The 12,904-nt window shown below is 36.5% G+C and overlaps 1 protein-coding gene across 4 annotated transcripts in view; it reads left to right on the top strand.

Annotated features, from left to right (window-relative positions):
* MID1 (midline 1) overlaps positions 1 to 12,904 on the top strand; it is a 238,236-nt gene that overhangs the window by 204,442 nt on the left and 20,890 nt on the right. For 3 of the 4 annotated variants that reach the window (XM_032192990.1, XM_032192971.1, XM_032192980.1), the window contains exons 4-5: positions 6,022 to 6,129; positions 9,993 to 10,141. In XM_032192990.1, the coding sequence (XP_032048881.1) occupies positions 6,022 to 6,129; positions 9,993 to 10,141 (257 nt within the window). Of the gene's footprint in view, positions 1 to 6,021; positions 6,158 to 9,992; positions 10,142 to 12,904 lie in introns of those variants that run through there. The other variant, XM_032193000.1, reaches the window with a different exon arrangement.

Consider the following 12,904-nt stretch of genomic DNA (forward strand, 5'->3'; position numbering starts at 1 on the left):
CTGCAGGTTCCTTGCTGGTTAGTTTCTCAATCATCTGCTTCAAAGCATAGTGGGACAAAAGCCTTTAAAATAATATTTTAATAAGTAACATGAGTATTTCAAACTTCTAAAAAGGTTTACTTTTAGTCAAGATTGGGAAAGATAGTCTTATCAGTGTGACCCAAAATATTGTATCCTGGCCTAATCAATTCTTCATTCACAAAATTCTTAGGAAGCCAGAGTAAGTTGGTGTACTTTTGTGCTGACCTTAGTTTAACCTGCTCTGAGACTGCCTGTAAACACAGGTCTCCTGGTTAGAGATAAATGTGGAATGCAAACAAAAACAAAGCCTCTGGCTCACTTGAAATGGGAGATGGACATTCCACTCTCTTGAACCAATTTAGACTAAGAAGTTGTAGGTGTTCCATTCAGATGGCAAGCTGATTAATTTCACATATTTCCAAAGGCACAGTTTGTCACAATAGATAAAATCAGTTTTACTCCCAGACTTGATAAAATCTGAGAAAGCTTTATTCTGAGTTACTTTTGTTCTACAGAATCAAATTGAATAACCTGTATTATCAAACAGGGATATGAAAAGAAAGAACTCTGGAAGGAATTCACACTCAAAATCTATAATGAAACATGTGGCAATGATGCTTCAGTTGTTAAGTGGAACCAGTGCAATTTGTTTTTCTGATGTTTTTGTTTACTTGTAAGTTGTTGTACAGTAAATTCTGTAGCCATTAACTCATACCCACCAAGAAAAGCTGGTATCTCTTTTTTACCTGGATAGCCATGTCTGTGGCATTTTGAGGCACGCAGACTATTTTTAATCAGTAAAGCTAAAACTGAAATGCATTCCTCACTTTCCAAAGATCATACTCTTTCTACAACCTACTTTATTTCATTTTGCAGTAGGATTAAGTGAACAAAAATTACTGTTTTTAATTTATTCCAGCCACTATAGTCTTAGAAAAAGCAAGCAACCTCCAACTTAGGGTGTCTTATTTAGCTTGTCATTTAGAAATTATATGCCAAAGAAGGACTCATGCATTTCCACTTGCAGACAAAATTGCCTCACCCATAAGGAATCCCAAAGGGAGAGATTTGTTCCTGCGAAGAAGTCTGCTGAAATGTTAAAATATCATTTGATTCTAATATATTAGTTTTCTTTGGTATGAGTCTATCTCTATGACACTACGCTTGCCTTTGAATTAACAATCAAAACTTTCTGTAACCTTGCATCACTAGCAGCATTGCAGTTCTCTGATTTCCCAAACATCTGCTAGGGACTTTGAAACCACCACAATCATATGACCTAAACTGCAATTTAACTCAGGTCTCTGAAGATGAAAGCCTAGGAAGCCTCTTCATAGAGGAGAACATTTTCCAAAGTAGTTCTCAGTTTGTGGACCTGTGAGCAGCTGGCCTGCTCTCCTCTTTGGGTCAGGAGGGTTTGTGATTTCCAGATCCCTGTCAGAGATTTGAGGAAATTCCAGTTTTCTTTTTCCTTTCCTTCCCTTCCCTTCCCTTCCCTTCCCTTCCCTTCCCTTCCCTTCCCTTCCCTTCCCTTCCCTTCCCTTCCCTTCCCTTCCCTTCCCTTCCCTTCCCTTCCCTTCCCTTCCCTTCCCTTCCCTTCCCTTCCCTTCCCTTCCCTTCCCTTCCCTTCCCTTCCCTTCCCTTCCCTTCCCTTCCCTTCCCTTCCCTTCCCTTCCCTTCCCTTCCCTTCCCTTCCCTTCCCTTCCCTTCCCTTCCCTTCCCTTCCCTTCCCTTCCCTTCCCTTCCCTTCCCTTTCCTTTCCTTTCCTTCCCTTTCCTTTCCTTTCCTTTCCTTTCCTTTCCTTTCCTTTCCTTTCCTTTCCTTTCCTTTCCTTTCCTTTCCTTTCCTTTTCAACACCCACTCCTTGAGGCTCAGACCACTAGACCTTATCCTTACATCTGGAGAACCTGGAAAGATCTTTGTATATTGTTTGTCAGTAAATTGTCTCAGGTCTTCAAATATTGCAGAAATAGAAATAAATTCCCCATGAAAGCAACAGGACTAGAATATATTTTTTCCTGCATGTTTGGTGGTGAAAAAGTTATAATTTTTCTAAATCCTAACAAGGCCTGATAGTTAGTTTTTAAAAAGTTTTGTGGTATGGAAGAGAAGTTTTTAAAAATGATACTACCAAACCAAAAAACTTTACTTTCATTCTAGTTGTGGTGATGGATTTCTAAGGAATTTTTTGATGTCAAAACTAAGCATGGTGATATCAGTGGAATTTTCAACAGAAAATTATCTCCAAGTCCAACATTAACTCTCCAACAATGGAAATCTCATATTTAAAAGTCAACATTCATCTGGGATGGAGGAAGCCTGTATTTAAATCTGTTCTCTACATGATTCAGAGCCTCCCACAATCAAAGTGAGCGATGCAGCCTCCAGACTTTTCTAATGCGGCTCTCAGTCTTTTTAAATCAACTCTTTGGAAAGAGGGTTTGTTTTTATTGTAGAAAAGTAGAGAACATAAAACCTCAAATATTTTTACCAGACAGAACTCGTATTCCTTGGCCAGCCCCAGCTGGAAGTTATTGTCAAGGTTGCTGTTCATCAAAGGACTCAAGAAGAAGGCAGAGTCTTATTCTGGTATTTCTGTAGCACCTGTACAGCGGAGCCCTACGCCATGCCTCTGGCTCTTTGGTCTGACATATGACTCCTCAGAAATACACAAGTAAATAATATTCAATGTTAATCTCACAAGTAGTCCCTTTAGGGCCACCACTAATATATTGCACTTAAAGTTAGGCACGTGCTCAATTATAAAGTTATTACGGAATCAGAGGCCTTCTGGGCTGAAAATTTGATTAAGGAGCATTTCAACTTGAGAAAAGCCCCCAAATTAATATATATATATATATATTTATTATTATTTATTTATTATTTTTTTTGAGGGGGAGAGGGCATTCATACAAAGCTCAGACATCTCAAATAGTTTTGGAATATCCTTTCCAGTTTTAATAAGCTTCTGCAAGCTATAAAATTTTGAAAAGTCTTCAAATGAAGTTTATAAAAGAGAATACTTTTCAGGTTTCAAAGAAAACAGAGATGTCTGCAGTCAGTGTGTAAGAAATACAAAGATTTTTTACAAGAATTTCATTTTTCTTAGTCTAGAGTTTTGTAATTGAAGATTTAATTAATACTTTATTTTTCAAACCAGTCTGAGCATTAATGAAACACTGTTGTCTTAGCCTTCCTGAACTCTGTCATGACAGTTACCCTGGAGATAACTTAGATCTGCTGTACAAAACACATTCATGATATAAGTGGTGATAAAAGTAGCACTTTGAGTGGAAGCTACTCAAAAATCCTGTGAACTGTTACAGTAATTCAGTGCCAAAGTCAGCTCTGGCATGAGCAGACCCTGGTATCAACATAAAAAGAGTTGCACCCATGTGTATTGAATACGATTGTTGCCTCTGACTGAACCCATTTGGGATTCCTTGCTCTGGTGGAATTTCATTCCACTAGTGAAACAGGAGTCAAGGTTGGAAACCTCATTGAAAACAGCCCTGCAGAAGTTCACACCAAAATGCAGTGCATGACCAGAGGGTGTTATACAGCTGGGGTGATGGGATAATGAGAAGAGGTGGAGTAGAAACAACAGTGTTCACACAAACCAATTTTTGGCCCTTGGGTAGGCCTGATATGTCGACTGACTAGTTCTAGGCTTCCTAAGCTGTCACTGGAGAGACATACGCTCTGTCAGAGGCTTTGTGTTAGCTTTTCTGTGGTCTCTCTCTCCTCATGGGCTATGGTGGGAAGCCAGGCAGAGCAAACAGCTAACGCGTGTAAATGAAGAGGCACCTAAAATTGGATGGTGGAAGTATTTCTTACATTTTCACCTTTTGTGTGTAGATCTCTCCAGCACTTTCAGCACCATCTATTGCCTTCAAGAAAAAAATATACTTTCTCTTTATAATACTGGTAGCTTAATTAACATTTAAGCCGATGGAATATGTGATTTAATTTTTAATTTAAGGAAGGTTTGAGAAGGATAATCTGAAATTTAAATGAAAACAGGCCTTTGTAAACAAGTCCCCTCTTTGCCCAGAGGACACAATGTATTTCACATAAGAAGGTATTTGTAAAATTGGTCCTGGTCCAAACTCAGATGTATAAACATTTGCTTAATCTTAATGAGCTCCATAATGTGCTTACAGGTAAACGCATGTTTAAACGTATTGTTGGAAGAAAAGAAAAAGAAAAGAAAAAAAAAAAATAAAAAAAAAAAATAAAAAAAAAAAAAAAATAAAAAAAAAAAAAGAAAAAAAAAAAAAGAAGAAGAAGGCTGAGGCAGATCAAGGGGCTCATCAGATAATAAAGAAAAATAACCAAAGAGGGGAAATATAGTTAGTCTTTACCTAGGACTGTTCCCTTTTCTGGTTCACCTCTAGATCTGCTATCCTAATGGAAAAGGTGATGTGGAGTGGTTCTAGGAGCAACTGGCCAAGGCTGAGGTCTGTTTAACACCTCTTAGCAAAGTGTGTATGGAAACACAGGTCTGACATCACTCCTTTTATTTTTTTTCTGTTTTGTAGGTATGATTAGAACCTTTTGTCTTTTTCTCCATCTCTTTTCTTTCATAGATATAAGCTAAACATGCTGCTGGTGGGGAGGTCCATTTTGCTTGTCATATTAAATGCTGACTTTTCATTAAAACAATCTATCTTAACGTGAAACAAAATGTTTTGTTTTGTGAGGATTTTTTTTTGTGCTAAAAATAGTTTCAGCAGTTCATACATTTATACTGTAGATATCTACACAAGTACAGCTAATGCTTTCTAGTTGATTAACTGTCAGAGGCAAAGTACTACTAAAAAATAAAACATTAAATGCACATGACTAGATAATGTCAGTTGGATGTTTGGTAACTTGAGTCTTTCAGAAACTACTATATGGACATTTAAAATAATAAAAAATACTAATTTTTCAAGTATTAAATTCAGCAAATCAAACATTAGGAATCGTTATAAAAATAACCACAGCAAAATAGATAATGTATCATGCCACTGTATAACTCCGTAGTTTGTTTGCACCTTGGGCATATAATACAGTTCTGTTCCCCCTACGAAAAAGTAGGTGGTAGACCTGGCAAAGTTTCAGAGAAGAAAACAAGAATGATTGGAAGTATGGAACAGCTTTCATGTGAAGAAAATCTGAATCATTTCAGACTCTTCAGCCCTACAGGAGGATAAAACAGTGGTGTAGAAAATTGCGGGTGGCATGAAAATTGAGGTTAGGTATCACTCTTCTTTCCAGTAAAATAATTTGGGATCATAAAATGCAGCTGAAAGGGGGTTCAGATCCCTCTAAAAGAGACAGTTGCTTGCTTGACTATGAGTTAAACTTTGGATCTCACTGTCATAGGAGGGTGGGGATGGGAAAACAAATTTTAGAGGGTTGGAAGGAAAGAGTGAGTAAATTCATAGAAGATAACTCTTATGAGGATTACTAATGACATAAAAATTGTTTCAAAAAGACTCTGATCTGCAATTGATTGGAGGATGAGACAATAATCATGGGAACCATCATACATGCTTGGCTTTTGTAAGGTGCTCTACTAGCAGATGCTCATACTAGCAGCTGATAAAGACAGGATACTGTAGTAGAGGGACTGTGTGATCCAGTACTTCCAATACTTTTGCTCTTACATGCATGAGTATTCACTGCAGTCCTATGTACTTCTTGCATTCGTGACAGGTTAAGCATCTCTGGAAAAGCTTTCACTTCTCACTAATGTCAATTATAGCTGACATCACTCAGTTATCACAGGACCAGGCTTCCTTCATTTGAGATAGAAATAAAATAAGTATCTATTTGCTAGTCCCATCTCTTACAGAAGGTACATATAAGACTCAAATAGAACTTTCAGGCATGTCACAGTCACAAATCACAAAAATAAGAAAAGCAAAACAACATATTTATTGTACACAGGGCGGAGTAAAATAAATAAATAAATAAATAAATAAATAACAATCAACATGGCTTGCTTTGTAGGTAAACGCATCCCGCCAGGAAACCAAGCTGATGGAAGAATGTGACCAGCTCATTGAAATAATCCAGCAAAGACGACAAATAATTGGAACTAAAATCAAGGAAGGAAAGGTAACAGCTTTTCTTCTTTTGATAGCAAGTAGGTCAACATTACTTCTTCATGCTTTTTTTTTGACAGTTTTTTGACTTCAGGTGCTATTAATATAAATCTGTATGAGTCCTTATGTAGTCCTGGGCCACTACTGCCTTCATGTAAAGAGGAATAAAATTGGTTAAAATTAGTACGTTAGACTTCAACACTTTCTTTAGCATTTCTCTTCCTACAGGTGATTATGATTTTTAAGGATAAACACTGAAATTATATCACTGTCAGTAAATAATAATAAAGTGATGACTAATTAATGCTTCTTTCACTCTGTTATATTTCTGACTGTTTCCCCAAAATTTTCACCTTCACAAAGTGCCACAACACTTGCTATTGTGGCTGACAATTATCAACAAGAATAAGTTAGATTAGATTCTTTAATTATTTATTATAAGACTTATAAAAATAATATTACATAAGGAATACATCTCAACCATTGTCATTCTTAAGAAAAGAAAATCTAACTTGTTTATGAAAAAAATAAATATTCATAAAAAAGCAATGAAGTATACATGAAGTATACAGTATACACAATGAAGTATACATTTCTAATTACTGAGGTGTGATGATTATTAGTGACAAACATATTGGGCAGTAAAATATTCAAATTTCTTCTCTTTAAGCTAGCTATCTGTTAACCCAGAAACACATTAGAGCTGAATTAACATTCTTATTTTCTTGGTACATGGTGTTTACTCTTTAACTGCTAAGCTAACTAAGTCAAATATAAACTCTTCTTGTGTGGGAAAAGCTCAGGAAAGGAACAAAGTCAAGAGCAGGTTAAATGGTTTGCTCAGTTGTCAAGATATTCCAATTAACTTGAAATGAAAAGCCTGTAGGCAAGGGCTGACTTAAACATGTTTGAAACCACAAGTCCTGTACCTTGTGTGACAGAACCTGAATTTCCTCATACTGTTAACAAAATATAAGTCCCCTGCAAATGGAAATGGTGGCCTTCTGCATTATTGTTTTGACTCTGTGAATCCAGTTGTGCTTTCAACAAAATAGAAAACTTTCCATCCATTTGGATTTGTGTTATATATATAAGTTGCTTTCTAAAAGTATATTGCCTGTGAAGGTGTAGTCTAATATCCGTTAAAGCATGGAAGATTTATGATACAATTGACTCCAAATTTATGTAAATGTAGCTGATATCAGAATTTATCCCCATTCTTTGTTCCATTTTGATCAACCAAAAAGTGATACCAAAGGAGAGAGTTAAAGACTTGAACACTTTACCTCAGAATGTTGTAGATGTTGAAAGATTTAATGGGTTCAAGAGACAGGTGGATTAACTCATGGAAGAAAAACAAAATGAAGAAAAACTAGAAAAAAAAAAAAAAAGTAACAACAGCAACAACAAAAATACAGAATTAAATACCACAACACCACTTCAAACTCCAGATATCTATGAGAGACAAATTGCTGTTGGCTGAGCCAGTGTTCTGAGAAAGTATTATTTCCCAATCCGATGCCTCCACTACTGGCCTGTGATGGCGAGCTAGATGGACAATTAAGATCAGCTGTTCATATGTTCTTAAAATGAGAATCAGGCTAGTCTTTTCTAAGCAATTATGTAAATACTATAATAGCTACAATTCAGGCATTTTAGATACATATCATGAAATTTTGCTAAGGATTACAGTGCCCAGGGAACTCTTTTTCTTTTTATTGGCCAGAAAATCTGAAAAGCCACAGGAAATTCAGCCCCAGGTGTCTTCTTTTAGAGCAGTCTGTGACTGTTCTCCATAGTCATTCTAGAAGGCAGAGCATGGCACATTTGTTTAGAGAACCACAGTTAAGGCTACAGAGATGGAAGAACTCAAGTATAGTTCTAGCTGTGACTGCAGGGCTTCAGATTAAGACATACGATTCTTATAATATGGTGCAGCTCCATCCTTAATCTCACTTATCACTCTAAATTTATACAATCCAACAAAGCACATAGCAGGAAAAAAAAGATTTAAATAGAATAATTTTAGTGCAGAGGTCACAAACTTTCTTCCTTTAAAAGATGACTTTTTGAAGACGTAAGGAAAATTCAAGTAAACAAAAAGCCAAGTTCATATGTAGACCTCACAAATTATGACATCTAATTGTTAAAAAACTTACAAGGTAACATTTATTTCAGTTCATTTTGTTAATTAATACTTAAATAAAGAGTTGAGATGTTTATTACTGCAATGAACCTTTCTCTGGTTAGACTGGTGTAACCAAATAGTGATCTCCGAGTAAATGCACAATTACTGAAAATATTTTGTTCTCCATGGGACAGTCTGTTGACACTTCTCAGTATCTATCTATCTTCACCTCCCAGTGTATTTATAAAATGCTAGGTTGTGAATACAATTCCTTACTTGCATAAGTAATTGTGAGAGTACTTCATTTATTAAGTCTTTCCCAATGCAATTGTACATCTTGGTGCTCAACAGCCTAAACATGAATCAAAAGTAGGAAAGAAACCAACATGGGCTTTATCAACAGAAGTGCAGCCAGTAAAACAATGGAAGAGATTATCTTCCTCATGCAACACTTTCAAGCACTAGACCTCATCTAGTTACTGCATCCAGGTTTGGGCATCCAGCAAAGCAAAGACGTGGACAAAGTGGGAGGGCCTCCAAGTCAGTGGGATCTGGAGCTCTTGAACTGTGAGGAGAGAACCTGATCAGATCAGTAGCATTGTCAAAATCTTCATGCCTTACAAGCATTTTTCTCTTTACCAAAAAAAAAAAAAAAAAAAAAAAAAAAAAAAATTGATCGTTTCGATAGTGTGTTCTTTCTGAAAGTTTGCCAAAAGATGTATTTTTCTACTGACTTCTGTTGTCATGTAGGCACATGAAGACACCTTCATCTTTGCTAAAAATGCTGAACTCCTGTCACAATTATATCGGCAAATTCAGTAACTTTAAAGTTTATACCCTAATTGCTGAGAGCAGGAACTTTATTTAATTATAAATTTGCTAATCCATATACAGTTTAGTTTCCTTATTTTTCATGTAACTGGGTCTTTCTGAACTCCAGATTTATTTAATTGCCTTCCTTTTTCTTACTCTTGTTCAAACTATGAAGTAGCAGCAATCTTGATAAGATAACAACAGGAAGGTCCCCCAGGTCTTTCAGGAACTAGAAGTTTTGTTAGCCAACATTGTCTTTAAATGGGGGATTGACTGTGCTCCTTCCTAATATTTCAGCTAATGACTACAGTCGCATCTTCTGTGTTTATCTCCAACACGTGTTTTCAGTAATAATAATCATCTCTTCAGTATTACTGTCCTTTCATCCTGTTAAAAATATCCAACAAATAAAAAAAACCCTGTCTGACTAAAAGCACATAACAAAAAGGGCAGGCATGTATTGCTGGGAGAATTTAAGTCTTTTTACTCAAGTTTTATTTTCAGATGATTTTTTATGAAATTCTCCTCAGTAACAGGAAAAAAAAGTAAGTAATCCACAAGTTGCCCTTAACACAAATCTCATCACTTCAGGGAAATGGTTATCTAAATAACCTTTAGTTATCATGTAAGCAGAAAGTACCAGGAAATTATGTTTCTTCTGCTGGAAAATAGGCCAGCTGTGCTTGTTTTGGCTCTCCCCTGTTGTTTTCCATGTGGAAAACTTTGAGGTATAAAGGCTGTGCCTGTCCCCTTATTAAAAATGTTATGTGGCTAGTGGAAGGCGCTCACCATCAAACTGGTGTGAAAGAAGCTCTTGTCAGTGAAGCCATTCATCTTAGCTTCCCCTTTGCATGACAGTTCTGTCTCGGAAGTGTAAATGCAATCATGATTTGTGACGTTAGAGAACTGACTGTTTTCTCGTGTTTCCACTCAAGGTTGTAAGGTTGAGAAAACTGGCTCAGCAGATTGCGAACTGCAAACAGTGCATTGAGCGCTCAACATCCCTCATCTCTCAGGCTGAGCAGTCTCTGAAGGAGAACGATCATGCTCGCTTCCTGCAAACTGCTAAAAACATCACTGAAAGGTAAAAAAGAAATGTTCCTCTTGATAAGCAGAAGAGTCTCAATTTAAGGCAGATAGGTTGTCGTAATTGCTGTATTGTTTTGTACCGCTACTGTGGTGATGTGGTCAAAGAGGGGAGGATGCTGCATTCCTCAATAACACTACTTAGGGCTGTTCCAGACTGGGAAGGATCTTTCTCTAATGTTAAATCAAAACATCCCTTTTAAAAAAGGAGCAGTCAGAAAAGGGGGTGAAATAAGTGTTAGTACAGTAAGAGCATGCACAGATGAAGGAGGTAGTGTAGGTATTAATAGATGCCAAGCAGAGATCTGGTACTAAACACAATGAAAAATAAGGTGCCTAGAAACTTAAATTCCTAATCCATTAAAAATTCTGAGACTGAGAAAGAAATAAGAAAGAAAGTGCATTCACTAGAAGAATTTTGTTAAGATCTTAGCTGTCTCATATCCTTCACAAAATAGCAGGTAGAAAGGACATCTCTGAGGTAGCCCACTCAAAGTGTTGAGGGTTCAACAAGTTGGGTGTCTGGAAGTGATGGAGGCTGCTGTGCTGGGTTCCTGGGTGCCAGGAATTTCTACTACTTCTAGAATATTAGTTCCTTTTCAGATTATCAAGGACCCAAAGACAAGGGCCTGAGTGATTCCAGGAAACTGTGCTGTTAGAAAATTCAGTCTGGTTTTCAGGGCAACAGGGTGAATGCTAAAACATTCCCACCCAGTTTCATCAGTAGTTTCTGATGAAAAAGAGAAAAATCTTGGAACTATCAGCTATTTAGCCATCAGGAAGAGAAACAAAAGACGGTGCAAGTATCTGTGACAGTGAAGAAAAAAATGATTAACAAATATCTTTATTCATTCAGATGTTTGGTTTTGTTTGTTTGTTTCTTCATTTGTTTATTTTAATCTGTGGGTTCACATTGTATCTGCACAATGTCCAGCCAACTTTTAACCTAGTCCAAACAATGAAACTCCTTGTTCTAAATTTATATGTATTTTAAGCCTATCACTTACTTCAGAGCACAGTGTGCAGATTCCTAAAATATCGAACTTCACCAAAGCTATTTTAATCAATTTATAAACAAGTGAGAAACTCTGTGTTACTCTTTAAATGTTCAGAGAATTGAAACTCTGATGAAAAAGGCAAAGCAAGGAAAGACAAGACAATGGATTAAATTTGGTCTGTTAGACTTGTACCCTGTTTTATATTCTATCACCAAGCTATGTTGTGCCACTTCTTTTTCCCAGCTGAAGCTGATAGCAAAACTACCACAGAATATTTAAGAATATCATGAGTAAAATGCTGAAGGTGAGAGTATGGCCTTTTTTCAATATCCAGTGGAATAAGCAGTAGGACAGAAACCTATGGTGATACAAACCTTTTTAACAGACTGCCAGAGAATACTCAGAGAAGCTCTAATTTTGAACTTGTAAACATGAGCAGTTGCATCATAAATACAGCCACAGGAGAGATGCTCAGAGAACAGAAATGAGACCAGCTGACATATGTGTCCAATCAGATCTAATTCTTGGCTATTACAGATCACTATCTATAATGAGAGGACTGCGAACAACCTGCAAATCAAAAAAATCATTCCAAGCAGTGAATAAAAATGAGGGGAAAAACCCCAGGTGCTTGCAGATAAATTAAAAATGGAGAAAGAGACTAAATCTTATTAATAAATTATTTCTCACAAGTTCTTTCTTGTTCCCATGTGGTGAGCAATATTTTGTTTGCTTCTAGGCTACGCATGCAACACTCTCAACAGGGTCCTGAACTACCAGAGCTAAAATCGTCTCCTGAAATTATGCACATTGCATTTCTTCATACTCACATTTCAAAGTAATTTCAATATAATATTCCCTATTGTAATCACAACAAGTAACTAGGTATAGCAAAGACATTATACATCCTGCAATGATGTACGTCATGCATTATTTACAATGGGTGAAATGTATTTATCCTAGAAAATCCCTGTCCAGCCAAGTACAGTGTCCCTTTTGCACTGTTCAAAATAACTGTCCAAAAGAGCCTGGTGCTGTGATCTTCTTCATAATAAATGTGCTTTATGGAGGCATTCAGAGAAGCTCTTCTCCTTGCATAGCTGCTTGCTGGTTTCTTAGCAAGGCCATTGATGATTTTTTGTAGGTGTGTATTAGCCTGGCTTTGCCCTAACACAGGCCCTAAATGAAATATATGTCTTGTTTCTCTACTAGATATAGAAACATGATAGCGTAACTATAACTGCAGGTGAGCTACTGGGGGATGGGAGGACTGGGGGAAGAAAACAATCACAATTTCAAAGAGAAATTATGATGAAAACTGTATAACAAGAATTATTGACTAAGAAAGCTCCTCAGCCGAGTCTTTGAAAACTGAGCTGAAGACAAAAAAAATATATACAGCTCAGGTTTTAAATTTTCTAATTGTGTTCCTAAAATACTAAATGAGAAATATGAAAATGCAGTTCTTAACAAGTGTTTGGCCTGGAGCCTTTTCAGTCTCATCTACAGTGAAATACTCTAATTTGGGAAACTTAATTGAAGCAATCAAAATATTTTGACCTGACATGTCACAAATGACAGATAACTGACATACATTGTGCTCATGGTTATCTATTTACCTCCAAAGTGAAACAACAATTTTCTGTTGTATAACACAAGGTTTATTAACCTCTTTGTTGAATTTTCACCTGATCTTTTTTTAAGCATATTTTTAAGCACCTAGCCACTAACAAGTATGTTGAGATATCAGGCTGAAGGCCAAA

The sequence above is a fragment of the Aythya fuligula genome, chromosome 1 (genome assembly GCF_009819795.1).
Source record: "Aythya fuligula isolate bAytFul2 chromosome 1, bAytFul2.pri, whole genome shotgun sequence".
NCBI lineage: Eukaryota > Metazoa > Chordata > Aves > Anseriformes > Anatidae > Aythya > Aythya fuligula.